Consider the following 23070-nt stretch of genomic DNA (forward strand, 5'->3'; position numbering starts at 1 on the left):
TCTAGAAGGAGGGCATTTTTTTTTTTTTTTTTAGGGCTGCACCCACAGCATATGCAAGTTCCCAGGCTAGGGGTTGAATCGAGCTGTAGCTGCTAGCCTACACCATAACCACAGGAATGTGGGATCCCAGCCTTTTCTTTGACCTACACTGCTGCTCATGGCAATGCCGGATCCCTAACCCACTGAGTGAGACCAGGGATTGAGCCTGTATCCTCATGGATTCTATTCAGGTTCATTACTGCTGAGCCACAACAGGAACTCTTAGAAGGAGGGTAATTTTTAAAAAAATATGTGAAAACTTTAAGTATATAAAAGGAAAAGAAAGAGTGTAGTAAACACCATGTATTCATTACCTAGCTTCATTGTAGCTCAGAGCCCTTATACTTGCCATTGCATCTCCCTTGGATCACTAGGAACAGTCAGAGTAAGTTCTTAAGCACCAGAAACCACCTCTGCTTAATTTTGCAGAAAAGAAATTTATCTCAGGAAGAAACTGCTGCCACTACTCTCATATGCCCCTCTTGCCATAATGATCAGACTTTTAAGACTTTCAGTTTATAAAGAAATATGGAAGATGAAAAAAATTAAATACTACTTTGAAGAAGCAGTTAGAAATATTCAGAATATGAGATACAGATAAACTGGTCATTCAATGTCCAGGGAGAAAAACAGGTTGGGTATATAGGGGAAAGGAAAATTGAACTAGAATAAAACTAATTGAGAGATGTAACAATGAAATGCATAGTGTGTCAATTGTAATGTACAATTTTTTTTAAATTATTTATTTATTTTTATTTTTTTTTTTTGTCTTTTTGCCTTTTCTACGGCTGCTTCCTGTGGCATATGGAGGTTTCCAGGCTAGGGGTCCAGTCAGAGCTGTAGATGCCAGCCTATGCCAGAGCCACAGCAACTTGGAATCCGAGCCATGTCTGCGACCTACACCACAGCTCATGGCAACGCCGGATCCTTAACCCACTGAGCAAGGCCAGGGATTGAACCCAAAACTCATGGTTCCTAGTTGGATTCATTAACCACTGCGCCATGATGGTAACTCCTTTTTTTTTTTTTTTTTTTTTTTTTTTTTTTTTTTTTTGTAATGTACAATTGTTAGAAAGGAGTAGAATGAAGCAAGGGTATTGACTGTTAATTTAGAATGTGGGTGATGTGGGAGTTCCCATTGTGGCTCAGTGGGTTAAGAACCTGACTAGTGTCCCTGAGAATGTGGGTTCGATCCCTGGCCTCACTCAGTGGATTAAGGATCTGGTGTTGCTATAAGCTGCAGTGTAGGTCATAGATGCAGCTTGGATCTGTCGTTTCTGTGGCTGTGGTGGAGGCCAGCAGCTGCAGCTCCAATTTGACCCCTAGCCTGGGAACTTCATGTGCTGTAAGTGTGGCCCTAAAAATAAAAAAAAAAAAGACTCTGGGTTGGGCATATGGGTGTGTTTACATACACACACAGACACACACACACTCATTAGGCATTACATATATTTTTCTATATTTGAAATTTTTCATTATAAAAACTTAAGTATTTTTCTGTTGATGGACACTTAAGTTGTTTGTAGTATCTTTTTTTCTATTACAAATAGTGTTTCTATAGATGGTCTTATACATGTTCCTCCCCTTGCATACATGTTCCTTTCCTTGGACTTCCCGTGTGGCTCACGACATAACTACATGTCCCTTTCCTTGTATACATGTTGTAGAGCATACAAGGAAATACGATAGTGTCTTAGCAGTGGAATCCCTGGATCAAAGGGTAGGTGCATCTTCAACTCTACTAGATATTGATAAATTTTTCTTCAAAATGATTTTACTGTTGAGAATTTTAGACAAAGGGGTCATGAAATGTATGCCTTCCCTACTAGATGGGGAATTTTTCGAGGGTAGGTACTATGTAGAGACTCACATATAGAAATGTTTAAATTGAATGAAATTATATTTTAGGGAAAGTCCCTGGCAGCTGGATGGAGAAACTAGAGTTGGGTCAGCTAAGAGGCTATTGTGATGTTTTAAAGTATGAGACAATGAGTGTGTAAGACTAGAGGTAGTGGAGAGGAAGTGATGAATATGAGAGAAATCTTAGGAAAGATTGAAGTGTATTCATTCTTATTATTGGGCAAGATATTGATGGTTCACTGTTGTAACTTAAAACATCCAGCAGTTTGTTGGTTTCACCGTACAGTGGACAGGTAAGTTATACTTTCTTGGTTAATTCGAAACCATCTACTCCTGGTCCAGGTCTAATAGAGTTCTAGCCTATCTTCATCCTCTGCACATATTCTTTTCAAGCCTCAGTCTCTTCTGGGATAAATACAGGTGATTTAAGAGAGACTAGTAGTTGAATGGGATAAAGGGACAATGGGTTGCAAAGATGAGGAGAACTTAGTGGAATCTGTATATGCCTTCACCTGCAAATCACTTTGTGAAGTCTTATGGGGACAAAGGCCATGTCCTCATATTTTTAGAGGAAAAGTCTGTCCAGTATCTTAATAGGGGTAATTCCACAGAAGCAGTTTTTCTAAAAGAATGCCTCTCTCTCTCTCTCTCTCTCTCTCTCTCTCTCTCTATATATATATATGAATATTTATATACATGTATTTGAATATATATGCTTATATTTATTTTTCCAGTTTTATTGAGATATAATTGATATGTAGCATCATATAAATTTAAGGTGTACAGCATAATGATTTGACTCATACATGATGAGATGATTTCCACAGTAAATTTAGTGAACATCCATCATCTCATATATACACAGAATAAAAGAAAAACGTTTTTTCTTGTGATGAGAACTCTTAGGATTTACTCTTTTAACAACTTTTATATGTAATATATATCAGTGTTTATTAATCATGTTGTACATTATATCCCTAGTACTTATCTTATAGGTGTAAGTATGTATCTCTTGATTACTTTGATCCAATTCTCCTGCCTCTGGTAACCACAAATCTTCTCTCTTTCTATGAGATGGTTTATTTGTCCTTGAAGTGTAATTAACCTATAACACTATGGTAGTATCTTGGCGCACAACATGGTGATTTGATATTTCTATACATTACAAAAATTATCACCACAGTAAGTCTAGTTACCATCTATCACCAAAGATATTAATTATTAATCGACTATATTCCCCACTGTCCATTTCATACCCATGACTCATTTATCTTTTAACTGGAAGTTTGTGCATATTAATAGTCTGTTTCTCCCATTACCCTTCCTTTTTTTTTTTTTTTTTTTTTTCAGGCTAGGGGTCTAATAGGAGCCATGGCCTCTGGCCTTCACCAGAGCCACAGCAACACAGGATCCAAGCTGCATCTGCGACCCACAGCTCATGGCAACGCTGGATTCTTAACCCACTGAGTGAGGCCAGGGATTGAACCTGCAACCTCATGGTTCCTAGTCCGATTCATTTCTGCTGCGCCACGAGGGGAATTCCCCTCTTCCTTATTTTAAAATGTTGCAACTTTTGCAAACTGTCAAGTGGGTCCCTTTAAGAAGTTTTGACTAGTGGTTCTAGAACAGCTTTGTCCAATAGGAATATACTGTGGACCACATATTTAAAGTTTTCTAGTAGTCATATTAAAAAATAAAAACAGGTAAACTTAATATATTTTATTTAACCCCATATATCCAAAATATTACAATTTCAACATGTAATCAGTATAAAAACTATTAATGAGATATTTTACATTTGGGCTAAACACATTCCAATGCTCAGTAGGCCTCTTATGGCTGGTGGCTACTATATTGGACAACTCAGTTCTAGAATAAACTGAGTTGAAACCTTTGAACTCAGTTTGGTACTGATTTGCTCTGCTGTCATTGAGGATGACCCTGAACTGATTTTGCTTCACAGTCTTGTTGCCGATTATTAGATAAGTTCTGGTTTCCTGTCCAGATTACTAATTTAGTAGGTCCAAGAATGATTCTGAGGATCCCAGACAAAGCCATTATCCATACTTACTGATTACCTTCACAGTTTTCCCCTTTGACTCAGCAGCATCGGACTGACATCAGATAATGTTGGATCAAATCTGTCAATTTAAGTTGCTGCCAGTAAAAAAGGAGAATATCCAGACAAGTTCCCATCTCATTCACGTAAGAGGACTTTAATTACAATAAGGCTGATAGGTATTCACTGAGCATGCTATTGATAAATTTATTTCCTAGAATTTGTGAAGCTGTCAGGTTAATTTCCATTTAAAAAGCCAAATGTTGCGACTTTATTAGTTATCCCAAGTATTTCTGGAGTTTGTACAGTGTGGCAAGCATGTTTTTTTTACTCAGTGAAAGAATACTTAACTGAGCATTTACCAGGCACCACAGTCCAGGCATAGTGACAAGCTGTAGCCAAGTAAATGGGCATGTTTAATGTGGCTTGATAAATGCCCTGATAGAGATAAATTTAGGATGCCAGAAGAACACACAGAAGGAATACTTGTGTTAGTTTTGGGGCCATCAGGGAAATCTCTGTGGAGATAAACTGAATTCTGAAGAACAGGTAGGAATAAATATGGCAAATTTTGGGGAGGTATGGAGAGAATAATATTTATATATATGTATTTTTTTTTTTTTTTGGCAAAGTCAGTGTTGTGTATAGATGTCCAAAAGAGAAAAAGAGCCTATTATCGCATATTGTCTGGAGCATGGAATTCATTGTGAGAAGTGGTGAGTGGTAAGGTGGGGGAGAAGGGGCAACAGTAGCAGATGCCAAATGTGAAAGGCTTTATATCTCATGGCAAAGAATTTGACTTAATCTGAGTTAACTGAGGAGGAACTTGATTTCTTTTCAAGAATGATTAAGAAGTTTGGTAGCAGAGTGGTGAATAAATTATGGCAAGGCAGTGCTGAGGCAGAGACGCTCATTTAGAGGTGCTCTAAGAAAGAAAGGGTGGAAGCCTGGGCAAAGATTGTGGCAGAGGAGAAAACCCAGTCAACAATATTTTTCGAAGGCCTACTCCATATCAGTGGAAAGAGGTAGAGGAATTTGAGAGGGATTTAGGAGATATAAGTGACAGGTCTTGATTAATTACAGTTGCGGGGTTTGGGGAAGGAGGAGGAGTCAAAGACAACTCTGAAGTTTGTGACCCTAGGGAACAAGCCAGTACTTGGACAGTTTGGATTTTGAAGTGCCTTGGGATCTGCAGGTAAAGGTGTCTATGGAATTGAATACTTGGGTCGAGTGCTCTAGATAGAGGCTAGGATTGAAGATAGATTTGGAAATCATCAGGTAATCATAGCTAACAAAGATAAAATCTGCCAGAGAAGATAATGTAGAGAAAGAAGAAGACAGCTGAAAAATGAAACACTGAGGAACTGCCAGTATTTAAGCAGAGAAGAAAAGGAAGCCTGTTGATTCCTTCAGCTGCCATCCTCACCTCCAAGCATTTTATAATTTAGATAAGACATATAAACATGAACCATGTGTGACCAGTGTATGACAGAGTATAATTTGGTGGCGAGTTTTGTTGTTCCACCTCTATGTTCAGTGGGAAATAGAATCAGGTGGGTAGAGATAGTGGTTAGTGTTTAGGTCAGAAAGTAGCAGTAGAAGCGCCTGCCACCGGTGGGGACATCTGGGCTATGGTTACTAGGAGGATCAGACCAGAGGTATAGCGTAATGACCATGTGCCTTCACTTTGGAGCCAGACTTCCTTGGTTCAAATCCCCACTAGCAGTCTGACCTTAAGCAGTGTGATCTGTGCCTTGGTTTCCTCATCTGTAAAATGATGATGATAATAATTTCTGCTTTATATATTGTGAGATTGATTGAGTTAATATATGTAAAATTCTTAGATTCTGTTTATTGTATAAATGTTAGGAATTATTTTCATTTAATAATTGGTGAGTTGGTGGGTCAAATGAGGGCCCATGTTTTGGATAGAATAGGTAGGCATTAAAGAAGGGAAAGTTTCCCTGAGAAGGAATGCTCCCTCTATGAAACTTAATATGAACACACAGGGCACAGGGTTTTAAGCAGACTTTCACTGATAAAGTGAGTGAAAAAAGTCCTGGGAGAATCCAAGAAGGGCATTTTCTCCTTGACTCCCAGTTGGGTGCAGAATGTCCTTTTATTTTTTTTTTTAATTTTTAATTAATTAATTAATTAATTTTGTCTTTTTAGGGCCACACCCACGGCATATGAAAGTTCCCAGGCTAGGAGTCAAATTGGAGCTACACCTGCAGGCCTACACTACAGGTCACTGCAACGCCAGATCCTTAACCCACTGATCGAGGCCAGAGATTGAACCTGTCACCTCATGGTTCCTAGTCAGATTCATTTCTGCTCTGCCACAACAGGAACTCCAGAATGTCCTTTTAATAGATGCTTTAAAAATGGTAAAGAGTTGTGTCTTGTACTTTAGTCTTAAGTCTTGCTCTCCTGCTGTGGTAGTGGAATTTCCTCAGGTCATGGTTCCTGAAGAAAGTTATTCTGGAATGAAGTTTTCTCATCAGTTTTGTGAGTATGATTTCACTGGATGCTTGGCCTTGACTTTAGGAAGTTCTGGACCTGGGATCAAATTTCTTAAGGGAGTGGGGAACCTTATGGAGAAACAGTCATTCTTAAACACTGAGAGTAGGAGTGTAGATTGGTATAGTTTTTTGGTAGATAATTTAATTTGGCAGTATCTATTATAATTAAAATGTAATTTTAAAAAACTAGCAATTAAACTAAGAATAATTTCCATAAAAATGCTAATCCAAGTGTATCTCGAATGTGTGTTATAGCACTGTTTGTAAAAATGAAAAATTAAAATAAGATAAAATGATTAGTATGCTTATACTTTGTCTATAGTGTAATAATAGTTTCCTACTTGCTGTAAAAAATCATCACAAACCTAGTGCCTTAAACCAACACAAATGTATTAATTTACAGTTCTGAAGGTCAGAAGATGTAAAATTAAGATTTTATAAATAAATTTTAAAATTTTATTTATTTTCCTTTTTAGGGCCACAACTGTAGCATATGGAAGGGGCTAGGGGTCAAATCAGAGCTGTAGCTACAAGCCTATACCCCAGCCACAGCAATGCTGGATGCTTTAACCCACCGAGCAAGGCCAGGGATGGAACTTGCATCGTAATGGACATTAGTCGGGTTCTTAACCCATTAAGCCACAATGGGAACTCCCATAAATACATTTTTAAAGAAAGGAGTTCCCTGGTGGCACAGTAGGTTAAGGATCCAGTGTCACCACTGCTGTGGTTTGGGTCACTGCTGTAGCACAGTTTCGGTCTGTGGCCCAGGAATTTCGGCATGCCATGGGAGTGGCCAAAAAAATAAAGTTAATTAATTAAAAAAAAAAAAAGATTTCAGCAGGGCTGTGGGCTCTAGAGCCTTTTCCATTTTCTTTCCTTTTCTAATTTGTAAAGACTACCTGCATTTCTTAACTGGTGACCCCCTCCATCTTCAACTATAGCGTCTTCAGATTTCTCTTTCTCTCATCTCTGCTTCCTTCCCTCAGGCTCTGACCTTCCTGCTTCCTTCTTATAAAGACCCTTGTGATTACATTAGGATCACCTGGACAATCCAGATAATCTTCCTATCTCAAGAGCCTTAAGTTAATTAATCACATCTGCAAAGTCCCTTTTTCCAGGTAGGTTAACATATTCACAGATTCTGGGAATTAGGATCTAGATATATTTGGGGAGTATTATTCAGCCTATCTACTACACCCTGTAATATTGTGCAGCCACTAAAAAAAGAATGTTTAGGTCAGTGTGTACTGACATAGAAAGATGTCACTGAGAAAACAAGAGGACTCCTGTTAAGTGGAAAAAAAGCAAGTTGCAAAACAATATAATATCCTTTTTTTGGTTTTTGTTTGCTGTTTGTTTAAAAAGAAAAATAGGCATTGTATGTACATGTGTTTCTACATGCATAGAAAAGATCAGGAGAAATACACACTGAACATTTAAATAATGGTGACTTCTGAGGAGTAAGAACATAGGAAGTTATGGGGATGACTTTGACTTTGAACTATATATTTTTTATGTACAGTGGACATAAATTTGTTTATTGTAATTTTATTTTTATGAAAATGTACATGTACATTGTAGAAAAAGTAAAAAATACAAGGTTTGTGGTAAAAAACCCTGCAGTCCATTGTGTCATCTCTTCCCATTTCAGAACCATCTTTCCCACAGTCATCTATTTTATGTTTTATTTTTTTTTCCTTAGTACTTCCTTTCATATTTCTAAATCACAAGCTTATGCTATTTCTTGATTTTTCTATTTTAGATATTTTTGGCTTCCTACTTATGAAGATGAAGCTTTAGTTCTTTCTCTCTTTTTTTTTTGCTTTTTAGGGCCACACCCGTGGCATATGGAAGTCCCCAATCTAGGGGGTCTAATTGGAGCTGTAGCTGCCAGCCTACCCCACAGCCACAGCAACACCAGATCTGAGCCTTGTCTGCCACCTACACAACAGCTCAGGGCAACGCTGGATCTTTAATCCACTGAGCGAGGCCAGGGATCGAATCTGCGTCCTCATGGATCCTAGTTGGATTTGTTACTGCTGAGCCACGATGGAAACGCCCTGAAGCTTTAGTTCTCTTAAACCTCCCCATGAATATTTTCCTTGCCATTCATTATCTCAATAGAATTACACCAATTTTTTTTTTTTTGTCTTTTTTAGGGCTGCACCTGCAGCATATGGAGGTTCCCAGGTTGGGGGTCCAATCAGAGCTTTAGCTAGTGGCCTACACCAGAGCCAAAGCAATGTGGGATCTGAGCCGCGTCTGTGACCTACACCACAGCTCACAGTAACGCTGGATCTTTAATCCATTAATCGAGGCCAGGGATTGAACCCAAGTCCTCATGGATGCTAGTCGGGTTCTTTAACCTTTGAGCCACGATGGGAACTCTCAAAATTTTTGCTTGGATTAGTTTTCACTGGTTACTGCAGCCCTGAAACTATTATTCTCTGCTGATCCATGTCATATACATGTATATTGGGATTAAAGTTCCTTTCTTGTGTATTTTTTCCCCTCTGAAAAATTGTCTAGCCTTTTCTTTTGCGGAGATTTCTTATATACATCATTTACCCATCTCAAAAAAGAGAAAACTTTTACTCTATTCTTAGGAGATTTACTGGGGCAAGGAATAGTGACTTTTTTTGGAAAGCCAACAGACCAAGAAGATGGTAGATTAGTGTCCCAGAGAACGATTTTACTGAGTTAGAATTCAGGCTTCTTTTATATTACAAAGGCAGGGCATCTGGTTGGTTGTTGCAAACTTCTCAGTTTCAAAATCCTTTGCTCTTGAATCTGTCCAGATAGGTCAGATGGTGATATTCCTTTAAACCTCCAACAAGACAAATGTTATTCTCTGTTCTGCAACTTTTTATCTCTCTATGAATGGAAAGCTGTTTTACCTTTAAAGGTCAGAGCCTTGAGGATGGGCTATCCTGTATATTTCAGGCTGTCACAACATTCCTAACTTGTAGCAGAAGCCATAGAATAACAAAGGTTAAAGTAAAAGAAACAGATCCAATATGGAGTCAGGTTTGTTCTTCCCTATTACATTGTCTGGTATTTTTGAGTGTGGGTGGGATATGGACTGGAAATAATTGATACCTAAGCTAAGTGGTGGCTATGTGGAGTTTCATTGTATTATTGTGTCTATTTTATATATTTGCAAATTTTTCTATAATAAGATGTAAAAAATGTAAATAAAATGCTATGATATACTATTGTGATCTATTTTAATTTACTTGTTTGTACAGCATTTCATTTTTTTCCTATTTTAAGTAATGGTACTATTGATATATTTGTGATTCAAATATCTTTGTGTTTCTAGTAACATTACTATTAATATTATTATTTATGTTCTCGTGATTTATATGGGTGGAATTACTAGGTCAAAGACTGAACACTTTAAAAGCTTTTGATGCATACACAGTGCTAAACTTGATGAAGAACTTCAGAAGAATTTTATTGGATTTATAATTGTACTCACTGGGCATAGGAGTGATATCGCAAATTTTATTCTAAGAATTTTAATGAGACAGTTTACTATTTGAGTATATTATAGTAGGCTTGAATTTTCTAAGTGTTTTTATATTCTTTTTTGAGTGCTAGTAACAGTTCACATGGAAGCTAGTACTTTATAGTTTTATAAAGAGTTTTCATGTCCAGTAAATGCTGTACTTCTCACAATAGCTTTATGAACTATGGATTATAGAAAGTCAAAACAAAATAGACTTGAAGGGCTACAAATGTAATTATTGGTTGTAATTCCTGTTACCACTAGATGGCCCTCTCAGCGTGTACTTTTAAGTAAAAGCTAGTTCATAGATATTTTGAAGTTTCTCTATAGCTCTTATTAAAGTACATTTTAATTGAAGTTTTAAAATGGTTTATAGTAGGAGTTCCCTTCGTGGCTCAGTGGAAACGAATCCGACTAGGACCCATGAGGTTGCGGGTTTGATCTCTGGCCTTGCTCAGTGGGTTAAGGATCTGGCTTTGCCATGAGCTGTGGTGTAGGTCGCAGATGTGGCTTGGATCTGGCGTTGCTGTGGCCCTGGCGTAGGCTGGCAGCTGTAGCTCCAACTAGACCCCTAGCCTGGGAACCTCCATATGCCATAGGTGCGGCCCTAAAAGGACAAAAAAAAAAAAGAGGATCTGGCATTGCGGTGAGCTGTGGTGTAGGTTGCAGACGTGGCTTGGATCCTGTGTTGCTGTGGCTGTGGTGTAGGCCGCCACTGACACTCCAATTTGACCCCTAGCCTGGCAAGCTCCATATGCTGAGGGTGCAGCCTTAAAGAGACAAAAAGACCCCACTAAAAAATGGTTTACATTAGATTATAAGATTTTTAAAGAAGTAATAAAGTAATTAAAGATGGAATTTATTACAGTGGTTTTTCTTCTCAAGAAAAAGGGAGTATCAAACTGGATGGCATCAGTTCCCATGGTGGCTTAGCAGAAGTGAACCCAGCTAGTATTCATGAGAATGCAGCTTTGATCCCTGGCCCCACTCAGTGTGTTAAGGCTGAGCTGTGTTGCCATGAGCTGTGCTGTAGGTTGCAGACGTGGTCCAGATCTGACTTTGCAGCTGTGGCATAGTCTGGCAGTTGCAGCTCCAGTTTTACCCCTTAGCCTGGGAACTTCCATATGCATCACCTGTAGCCCTAAAAAGCCAACCCCCCCGCCCAAACAAAAAACAAAACCACCTAGGTGGAATTCAGTACCTTACACATAATGTAGCATACACATAATATGTTTTCAGTAAGATTTTTAACATTCATTAAAACTTATTCAATTGAATTTTAGGCTTCTCCATTTGCTTGTGGAAAAATTATTTGCTACACAAAAAAGCTACCTTTACTGCTAAGCCTTTAATTGATTTTATTTAAATCTAACAGTATCTCTGAGGATTAACTATATAGATAACTAAGTAAACTGAGGACTCAACCTGGAGCTGTGGTCCCAGCAGTCAATTCTGTTGTCCTAATGCAACTGAATTCCTCTAAGGGTCAGAATCATCCTACTGTGATGTTCATGGTTCCTATCCTGCGAGAATCAGGAGTGAAATTACTGTATATTTTTTTCTGTCTTTTTAGGGCCTCACCTGCAGCATATGGAAGTTCCCAGGCTAGGAGTCCAATTGGAACTTCAAGCTGCCGCTACACAGCAGCCACAGCAATGCCAGATCTGACCTAAACCACAGCTCATCACAATGCCGGATCCTTAACCCACTGAGTGGCCAGAGATCGAATTGAATCAAGGATACTAGTTTGGCTTGTTACCACTGAGCCATAACAGGACTCCTACATTTTGGTATTTTTGTCATTTTTTACTAATTATCTTGACAAGAAAATTAGAGCATCTATGATTTTGGTCTTACTTGATCTCACATGTATTTTCTTTCATTAGTTTTTCAATGTTAGAACCACTGTTCCTTTTTATAACTATATATATATATATATATATATATTTTTTTTTTTTTTGGCTTTTTAGGTTCGCACCTGCACCATATGGAGGTTCCCAGGCTAGGAGTCCAATCAGAGATGTAGCTGCCAGCCTACACCACAGCCACAGCAACGTAGGATCCAAGCCGTGTCTGCAACCTACACCACAGCTCATGGCAATGCCGGATCCTTAACCCACTGAGCGAGGCCTGGTATCGAACTTGCAACCTCATGGTTCTTAGTTGGATTCTTTTCTGCTGTGCCACAATGGGAATTCTGATATAGTAAATATTTTGTATTGCCCATTCTGCTAACTTGAAATGAAAATTCATAGTTAATATTATTTGTCTGTGTATTTCTAAAAATCGTTATGATGCCCTAATTATAATATAAAGGATAAGTAGAAAGAAAGAAACTACAGTAAAATGTATATCTTAGTATTTAAGTACTGTAGTAGATTACACTAGATGAAACAAGAGGTAGTCAAATGCTTGCACCAGTACATAGAATCACTGTGACTGTGATAGCTGTGAAAGCTGATTATACAGTGTTATATTGGTGATTCAGATACCCAAGTAGCATTGGCATTGGTGAAATGATTTTCCAAAATGGTAAAAAAAAAAAACTCTTAGTAAAGTTCTGAATAAAACAAAGATTTATAGCATGATCATGTTCTAGAAAATTGGAGGTGCATTAATACTATTGGAGAATATATTTTGTGTACTTATTAATTAAGTTCTAGTCTTAGACATATTCAGTGGGACCTTTGAGAGTCATCCAGAGATGTGACAATTCTTTGCCATACCAGATTATTCCCTGCATTGCCAGACCTTTAATATCCCTGGCACTTACCCTTTAATTGCTTGTAAAGCCTTCATCCCCACCAAAATTCCTCTGTATATAGCCCAAGGACCCTCTAGGGGGCAGTACTGCTACCACTGAGAATTGCAGATTTAGAAGTATCTAGCTCCATTAATCTACTACACACCTATGTTGCTTGTGGAATTTGAAAACTACAGTAACTGAAGCATCTTAGGTCCTTAAATATGTTTTAAATAAGAAAATTGCAGAATTGTGGCAGAAGTTGATTTGGTCAAATGCATTATTGTTTTGTTTCAGTTCTTATAAGCATATCAGTAGATTTGCTGTTTTAGGAGTGCCCATGGTGGCGCAGCAAAAGGAATCCAGCTAGGAACCATGAGGTTGCAGGTTCGATCCCTGGCCTCGCTCAGTGGGTTAAGGATCTGGCATTGCCGTGAGCTGTGGTGTAGGTCACAGACATGGCTTGGATCCCATGTTGCTGTGGCTGTGGTGTAGGCGGGCAGCTGTAGCTCCAGTTCGACCCCTAGTCTGGGAACCCCCACATGCCATGGGTTCAGCCCTAAAAAGCCAAAAAAAACAAAAAAACAAAAAAACCCCCCACATTTTAAATTAGGAAGATAGGAATTCCTGCTGTGGCTCAGCAGTAACACACCTGACTAGTATCCATGAGGATGTGGGTTTGATCCCTGGCCTTGCTCAGTGGGTTAAGGATCTGTTCTTGCTGTAGCGGTGGCCAGTGCTGGCAGCTCCAGTTCTGATTTGACCCCTAGCCTGGGAACTTCCATATGCTACAGGTGTGGCCTAAAGAGGAAAAAAAAAAAAAAAATTAGGAAAATAATAAAATATTGTAGAAACTTTGTGAAATGGAGGCAAATTTTCCCATAATCATACCACCCTAACAATTGTTAATACTTTCAGTATTTTGTTTGTATGTGCATTATTTTGACATTCAAAAATTAGTTTTGTATCTTTTCACTTAACATGGCCTAACTTTTTTATGTTACTACATAACTTCAAAACTATTATTTTAAATTACTACCTCCTATTCTGGTAAGATTCCACAATTTAACTATTTTTCTACCTTTAGTTTGTTCACATTATAAAAACATACACGTATATATTTCTTATCTGTTTCAGTATATTGTCGTTTTTCCTTAAGGTTGGGTCTTCGTAAGTGGCGTCATTTAATTAGGCTTGAACATTTTTGTAACTTGTTAAATATTAGCAAATTGACTTTAAAAATTATTTAATTCACATTTTTTGAGCATCACTCATGCTGAACGTTTTTACTCTTGTGAATTATGTTTTTTCTTTTGGAAAGTATGTAGTCATACCCTTTGACTATTGAGCTGTTTAGTACTTGGAGTTTATTTTTTTCTCTATTAATTTTGAGTCAGACTCTTTCTTTTTTTTTCCTCTTTTTTTTAAGGGCTGAACCTGTGGCATATGAAAGTTCCCTGGCTAGGGGTCAAATGGAAGCTGCAGCTGCCCACCTACACCACAGCTATGGCAACACCAGATCTGAGCCACATCTACAAGCTGTGCTGCTGATCCACAACAGGAAGTGGAGTCAGACTTTTTAAATAATTAAAATATTAATGTTTTTTGGAGTTCCTGCTGTAACTGAGCAGTAACAAACCCACCTGGTAGTCATGAGGATGCTGGTTCTATCCTGGCCGTATCGGTGAGTTAAGGATCCGGCATTGCCATGAGGTGTGGTGTAGGTCGCAGATGTGGCTTGGATATGTGGTGTTGCCGTGGCTGTGGTGTAGGCCAGCAGCTGCAGCTTCCATTCGACCCCTAGCCTAGGAACTTTCATATGCCACACCTAAAGCCCTAAAAAGCAAAAAAAAAAAAAAAAAAAAAGTTTCTTACATTAATTTTTATGCTGTCTTTGATTTTAGTTTGATTTTTATATATTTTTATGAGACGACATTTATCTACTTGTAGAAGATAGTATGTGTTGTGAAGGAAAGAACATGGGATGGAGAGTCAAGAAATCAGGGTTGTAGAAGGAGGTATAATATTTTATATCTGACAAAGAACTCATATCTGAAATGTATGTAAGAATGCTTACAAATCTTTAAGAAACAGGAAGAAAACCCAATTTCTAAAGAATGAGGAAGAAGAGTTCCTGTTGTGGCTCAGAGGTAATGGACCTGACTAGTATCCGTGAGGATGTGGGTTTGGTCCCTGGCCTCACTCAGTGGGTTAAGGATCTGGGGTTGTGATGAGCTGTGGTGTAGGTTGCAGACATGGCTCAGATCCTGCATTGCTGTGGCTGTGATGTAGGCCAGCAGCTGCAGCTCCGATTTGACCCCTGGCCTGGGAACCTCCTTATGTCACAGGTGTGGCCCTAAATTAAATAAATAAATGAATGAGGAAGAGCCCTAAACCATCACCTTATAAAAGATATCCAGATGTCTAAACCATCTGTTGAATGAATGCAAAATGATTTTATATTGCTGTGTAAGACATATTTAACAATGTATATTTGGAGGAAAGACTTAACTTTGTTGTAAAACCAGATTAATATTAAATTTTGGTCATCCATAGTATAGACACTATATTTGTCAGTATGACCAGTTTAGATTTTACTGTACTTCTGTAGAAGTCATTTGTTTTTCCCCTTATCCTGCCTTTAGTAGGAAATTACTATTGCAGATTCTTTGCTTATTGAATAGGATGTTAATACATATCCATCTGGAATGTATTCCCTAGGGAAAATCTTTCATTAGAGAACAGTAATGTCTTTTGATCATAGAGCTTTTAGTGAGATGAAGGAGTATTTTGAATTCCAGTGACTCCATCATGGTGCAAATCAGAGAATGGGAGGAAAAAGGAAAGGAAATCAGAAATTCAAGGGTGAAAATGTTGTGAATGTCACAAAAAAGCATATAACCCTCCATCCCCCCATAAAACCCACAAGTGCGTGTGATTGTTTTTCTCATTCTTCACTATAGGATATATTATGAATTATTTGTATCCTTACAAATAGAACAACTCTAAGAAATTCTCTCTTGTCTAGTGATGAATGCCTGGACATAAACATCTCACCTTGTCATTGTGTTAGCCTCCCAATATTAACATCTATTCCCGGTGATTCTTTATGTTTGTTTTTTTTGTGTGTGTTGGGGAATGTACTATAAAAAAATACAGTAATTTAAGCACAAACTTGGGTTCTTGCGGGGACATCTTTTATCAACCTCTGATCAACCCTTTTAGATTTCGTAACACCTCTAATTATGTGATGTATCCTGTCCTTTTCTGTTATAAGTAACCTCCCTAAGCTCTGTCTGTCACCGTCCCTCTCCTTGAGTAATACGTATTCATACCAGATTGGGATACGCTAATCAACCTGACATTCTTCTCTTATAGTTTATTTCCCCTTGACTCAAAGAGTATTCACTTTTTAAGACAAATTAGCACCCCAGGTACATTTTTTCTGGTGTAAATTTCAGGCTTTCCATATCTTCCCTTTCCTACGAGCTTCAAATTCTACCTGTTTGTGTTTCCTCCAGATTCCATATAATACATTGAATGGTCTTTCTGGATTTGACAACTTTCTTCTAGAACTGTCATCCCTTGAATTTGAGCATTTCTGAGACATTCAAATCTTTCTTCCCACAGGTGCTCCTATCATGATCTTTCCCTAACACATATTTCAATATTTCTTTTTCAGGACACCCACCCCCGCCCCCACCAAACACACACACCCTAGGCTGCTATGGTAGTCTTTTCAGATTTCTTGTATTCAAGATACTAGGCAGACTTACTTTCTAGGTTCTTAGTGAGATACATACTCTATTGATAATACAATTAGACTCTCTTTTCATTATTTTCTTTGAAAGGAATTGTGCCTTTTCTGAAAGAACTTCCATGTGCATTGCCTGTACATGTTAAAAATACTTATTTCTGGGAGTTCCCACTGTGGCACAGTGGGTTAAGAATCCAACTGCAGCGGCTTGAGAGGCGTGGGTTCATTCCCCTTCCCAGTGCAGTAAGTTAAAGGATCTGGTGTTGCCACAGATGTGGCCTGGGGCACAGCTGTGGTTTGGATTCAGTCCCTGGCCTGGGAATGTCCATATGCCATGGGTAGGACCTTAAAAAAATAATAATTATAAAATAAATAAAAATACTTATTTTCAAATTCTGAGCACATTTACTGTTAGAAAAAAGTCACAGTAGGTTTATTTAGTATGAATACTATTTAAAAAGGACAATATATTTACCTTATTTCTACTTACATTTGTGAAAAACTCTATTGCTACAACTCCTCCAGTGAAAACAGTTTCCAGTTTTTAATTTTAGACAGCTTTCTGTACCACTTACCTCTTCTATCTTTTACCAGCTATGTTTGGAGAATTCAGATTAATCTTATTATCCTAGGTAATAAGATTAATTTAGGAAAGAAAAATCTATTTCCGAAATTCAAATGTAAATTTTTTGTATGAGCTGTAGTTTCAGGTTAATAATACACCACTCTGTGAATAATTGAAAATTGACTTATTAATAAAGATAGAAGGGAAAAAAGTTATGTCATAACATATAAATGGAGATGTTAAATTCATCTATGTTTTGTTTAGATGTCCCTGGTAGATTTGGGAAAGAAGCTTTTAGAAGCAGCACGAGCAGGTCAAGATGATGAAGTTCGTATTTTGATGGCTAATGGAGCTCCTTTTACTACAGACTGGGTAAAGAATGATTTTAATGTTGTGGGATTTTTCTTCTTCTCATTTTTGAGTTTTTCCAGTGAAAAGTTTAGTCAGTATTGTGCTTACTGTAAGTGGTGAAAAATTAACTTTTCTTTTAAACGATGGAGTTCACTAATGCAGGATGAATGTAAAATGTAGCCACTTTGGATTTAATTTAAAAGCCTTATAAATAGCACAGGTAGAATTTATAATTTAGAAAACAACAAATTTGGAGTTAATGTTATAATTGATTCTAAAAAGAAAAGGATATTTATTTGCATTTCAATTGATACTTGTAAAACTATTGTAAATGTGTAACCCAGAAAGAAGAAAGGAATGGGAAAGAGTTCTTCTTAGTAACTACAGAAGGCAGTTGTGAAGAAGACAAAAATCACAATTCTACTTAATTCCGCAAGTAAATAAAAGATAGTTTTGGGAACATGGAGGGTTAGGAGTCTAGATTAACTCCTCCACTGGTAACAACTAAAAATTCTAGAGTTTTGATTTTGTTTTTGGCTTACTTGTTCCATGTCCTCCCCGTCATATATTTTTTTTTTCATTCAAAACAAAACAACTTTTTTTAGTATGAAAAATTTCAAACCTGTATCAACCCCTGCATACCTTTTATCCAGCTTTAAAAGTTATCAAATCATGATGCATCTTGTTTCCTCTATAACCCCATTTACATTCTTTGTATTATATTATTTTAAAACAAATTTAAGGAACCATTTTATTTCATCCATATATTTCAGCATCTGTCTTTAAAAGATAAAGATTTTTTTGACTAAATATTAAAAAAAAATCAACTTAAGGGCACTGATGAATTATAAAGTAAAGGATTTTCAACCTGCAAAACTAAGTGAAGGCCAGAACCCAGAGAAATTTCACCCTTAGAACATTTGCTAAACTCTGTAAATTTGCCTGTTGGTTTTTCCACCTCCCTGGCATAAGTTACTGAAAACTGCTTGTAGAGAGAAGTCTCCTAGGAGATCCTTTCCCCATAGTTCTGGAATCTCAAAGAGATGTACCTTCACTCTAAGAGTAAAGCAGAAATAGCCCCTCTCTCCTCCTACTTGATCCTACCTCTGTTTTTAGGGTACTTCAAGGAAAATGAATTGGCTTGAACCAAGGTACCAGATGGAGAGAGGAAAAAAATTTGTTGATGAGAATTTGGAGTCTAAAGTCATCTTTTGCACACAGTTGTGGCCTGATCTCATAAATACTTGTGTTTCGTGCACAACTATGAACTGAAAAGTGAATTTAAAGTGATCATTGGATTAGAGATTACCCCAGATTTCTGACACAAGCAAATGAATATCCTTTCAGGATGAACCTATCTTCATCCCAGGCTTCTTATCCACAAATTAAATTCCAAGGGAAATGAAGAGTCAAAAATAACTGAACACATAGAGACACAAGGCAACTTGGACAATAACCCACTGAAATAGTGGACAACAAAGGCACACCTATAAGGAGTCAGATAGATTTTAATAGTGGATTAGGGACAGTTGAAGAGAAAATTAACAAACTAAAAGAGAAGAAAAGTTGTCCAGAGTGCAGACAGAGAAAAATAGATAGAAAATATAAAAGATGTCAGGAGTCATGAAGGCTACTGTGTGAGAAAGTCTTAAAATATATGTAATCATAAATCTACCAGGAGAGTGAGAATAGGGATGAAATCATTTTAAAAGATAATGGTTTTGATTTTTCCAAGACTGATGAAAATTGGTAGCTGACAGATTCAAATAGCCCAGCAATTTCCAGCAGGATCAATAAAATAGTAATAAAACAATCTATATCTAGATACATCATAGTGATCCTATAGTGTATCAAGACAAAAAGAGCCTTCAAAATGATATAATCACCTCACACCTGTCAAAATGATTATCATCAAAATGTCTACAAATAAGAAATGCTGGCAAGGATGTGGAGAAAAGGGAACCCTTGTGCATATTGGTGGGAATGTAAATTGGTACAGCCACTATGGAAAATGGTATGGAGGGTCCACATAGAACTAAAAATAGAACTACCATATGATCCAGCAGTTTCATTCCTAGGCATATATCTGAAAAAAATGAAAACTGTAATTTGAAAAGATACATGCGCCCCAATGTTCATAGAAGCCCTGTTTCATATCTGTGCAACCCAAGTGTCCATCAACAAACAGATGGATAAAGAAGATGTGTACATACACACGCACACACACAAACACGTGGGTGTGGGGGAGAGGGGAGAGAGGAGTATTACTCAGCTACAAAAAAGAATGAAATTCTGCCATTTGCAGCAATGTAGATGGATCTGGAGAGTATTATGCTTAGTAAAATAGGTCAGAGAAAGAAAAATACTGTATGATGCTACTTATTTGTGGAATCTAAAAAATTTTTAAAATTGTATATAGCAAAACAGAAACTGGACTCACAGATACTGAAAACAAACTAGTGGTTACCAGTGGGGAGAGGAAAGAAGGGAGGGACAAAATAGGAGTATGGGATTAAGAGATACAAACTACTGTGTATAAAATAGATAAGCAACAAGGATATATTGTATAGCACAAGGAATTATAGCCATTATTTTGTAATAAATTTCTGTGGAGTATAATCTATAAAAATATGGAATCACTGTGCTGTACACCTGAAACTAATATAATATTGTAACTTAACTATACCTCAATTAAATAGAAGTATGCATATATGTGAATCCTGGAAAAAAAAAAGACAAAAAGATTTTAGGAAGGATTAGTATCGGAGTTCCTGTGGTGACTCAGTGGTAACGAACCCTACTAGTATCCATGAGTATGTGGGTTCTATTCCTGGCCTTGCTCAGTGGGTTAAGAATCTGGCATTACAGTGAGCTGTGGTGTAGTTTGCAGACATGGCTCGGATCTGTATTGCTGTGGCTATGGCATAGGCAGGCAGCTGCAGCTCTGATTTGACCCCTAGCCTGGGAACATCCATATGCCACGGGTGCAGCCTTAAAAAAAGACAGGAAAAAAAAAAAAAAAAGATTAGTGAAGATTAGTGTCCATAGTTCATAAGGATGCCCATGATAGTAATGAAAAACAAGACAGAGGAGATTGTATACATGACTTGATATGCTACTTTACTAAAGAGAAAGTTTGAATGACCAGTAAACATAAAAAGATGCGCAGCTATTTAATAACTAGGCAAATGCAGAGTAAAATCTTGAAATACTGTTACATAGCCATTAGGATTTCCCGCTGTGGCTCAGTGGAAACGAACCCGACTAATATCCATGAGGATGTGGTTTTGATCCCTGGCCTTGCTCAGTGGGTTTAAGGATCCAGCATTGCTGTGTGTTGTGGTGTAGGTTGCTGATGTGGCTTGGATCCTGCATTGCTGTGGCTGTGGTGTAGGTTGGCAACTATAGCTTCAGTTAGAACCCTAGCCTGGAAAATTCCATATGCTGTGGGTGCGGCCCTAAAAAGACAAAAAAAAAAATAAAAATAAAAAAGAATATAGAAAGGACCAGTTATACAAAAGTATAATAGAGCATGGAGAAAGAAAGGATTATTTAAGAATCTTTTTTTGATCACCTGGAATAACTTTCCCATAAAAATACAAGGTTTTTAATAGTAATAAAATAATTATTCCCAGGATAAATGATTTCCATTTTTACCATGTATTGAGAGCACATGCTTAGCTTTATATTATAACTCTTACTTGTGTGACCTCAGGCAAATTAGTAACCTCTTTGTACCTTAGGTTCTTTTAGTGCCAAATGAGGATAGTAATAGTACCTACGTTACGAGGAAATTAAATGAGATAATAGGTGTAAAGTTCCTAGAATAGTGCTTGCTATGGAAAGTGCTTAAACAAAAACCTTAGTTTCTATTACAGTAATGGTCTTAGCAAATTTCATATTCTAGTGAACTTTCTTGGTTCATTAGAACTGAGTATCTTGGTCATCAGAAAGTTGTAGGGACAAATGCCTCTAAATGCATGTGATGTATTATAACTTAATTCTGATTTTCACCTATTAAAAATTATACCTCTGACAAGGCTCTTCGCAGTTTAGTATGTACTTCTGTTAAATATTATGAGTGTAGCCTTACTGTAATGGCTAGTCTACATGGAATGGATTTCAAGAGACCTGGGCTCTGTTTTGGCTCTTGTAACTTACCTTTGGTAAGTGTACCTCAGATCAGATCCTTCCCTTGGAAAATGACTATATGAACTCCTTTAAAAAGATCACTGAGGTGCTTTAATTTATTTTTAAGTCCTACAGAACAGTTTAATGTAAAAATGTACACTGTTAAATTTATTTCATATGAATTTCATAGTTGAAAATTTTTTGTGTGATTGTATGAGGAAAACATTTTAATACTCAAAAATTGCTCAAACTCTAATTATCTCTAATTCCTGATGAAATTAATTTTATTTAGGCTATTAATCTGATTAAACATAATAAAGCAAGTTTGAATTAAATGAAATATTGATTTTTCTTCCTCACTGAGAAATGAATGGGAATTCTTGAAAGCTTCTATGAAGAGATTGTGATCTGCAAAAATTATCCCTTTTCAGTTTTGAGTTACTTTGTAAACATTTGGTAGACAGATAACCTGTTTGCTATGAAAACAGAAAACATTAGAGAAAGTGGGAATAGAAGTGTATTAAAAATGACTCTAAATGTGGCTTTTTTTCTTGTATATAGCTGGGAACTTCTCCACTTCATTTGGCAGCACAGTACGGGCATTATTCCACCACAGAAGTACTACTTCGAGCTGGTGTAAGTAGGGATGCCAGAACCAAAGTTGACCGCACGCCACTGCATATGGCAGCTTCTGAGGGCCATGCCAGCATAGTAGAGGTTTTGCTTAAGGTATGTGTTCTCTTTTTAAACTTTGCTTTTGAAAGTAAACCCCCAGGGAGTTCCTGTTGTGGTTTTAGCAGAAACAAACCCGACTAGTATCCATGAGGACACAGGCCCTGACCTCGCTCGTTGGGTTGAGGATCCAGCATTGCCGTGAGCTGTAAGTATAGGTCATAGACGCAGCTCGAATCTGGTGTGGCTGTGGCATAGGCCAGCAGCTGTAGCTCCAATTCGACCCCTAGCCTGGGGGGTCGAATATAAGCATTCATTTGAATGAAGATTATCTTAAAGTTTTCTTTTGTGGGTAGAAAAAAAACTTCCTCTTTGTATGTTTTTATTTAAGTCAACCAGTTGATTTCTTAGGTCTTGGTCTTTGCTATGGTGAGGGACTAAAGTTTTGTTATTCTCAACACAGTTAAAATGCATAAAGAAGGGAATGTTAGGTTTTGATAATCAACAAACAAATAAATAATACAGACAGGATTTTTTTTGGCTTTTTAGGGCCACACTTGTGGCATGTGGTAGTTCCCAGGCTAGGGGTTGAATTGGAGCTACAGATGCGGGCCTACGCCACAGCCATAACAACACAGAATCCAAGCCGTGTCTGTGACCTACACCACAGCTCATGGCAATGTCGGATCTTTAACCCAAAGAGCGAGGCCAGGAATTGAACCTGCATCCTCACGGATCCTAGTTGGTTTCGTTAACTGCTGAGCCATGAAGGGAACTCCTAGGGCTTTTTCTTTAATCATTTAAATGCCAAGGAGAAAATTCTGAAACAGAGAGTGATAGATTTAGATAATCTTTTT

At 37.4% G+C, this 23070-nt stretch overlaps 1 protein-coding gene across 12 annotated transcripts in view; it reads left to right on the forward strand.

Moving 5' to 3' along the window:
* The window catches only part of GABPB1 (GA binding protein transcription factor beta subunit 1), a 77890-nt gene that overhangs the window by 27292 nt on the left and 27528 nt on the right, over positions 1-23070 (forward strand). For 5 of the 12 annotated variants that reach the window (XM_001928218.6, XM_003480365.4, XM_021095726.1 and 2 more), the window contains exons 2-3: positions 17324-17431; positions 22103-22270. In XM_001928218.6, coding sequence (XP_001928253.3) covers positions 17324-17431; positions 22103-22270 — 276 coding nt within the window. Of the gene's footprint in view, positions 1-7469; positions 7602-8786; positions 9511-17323; positions 17432-22102; positions 22271-23070 lie in introns of those variants that run through there. The other 7 variants (XM_021095701.1, XM_021095723.1, XM_021095682.1 and 4 more) reach the window with 4 other exon arrangements.

This window comes from Sus scrofa, chromosome 1 (genome assembly GCF_000003025.6).
Source record: "Sus scrofa isolate TJ Tabasco breed Duroc chromosome 1, Sscrofa11.1, whole genome shotgun sequence".
Classification (NCBI taxonomy): domain Eukaryota; kingdom Metazoa; phylum Chordata; class Mammalia; order Artiodactyla; family Suidae; genus Sus; species Sus scrofa.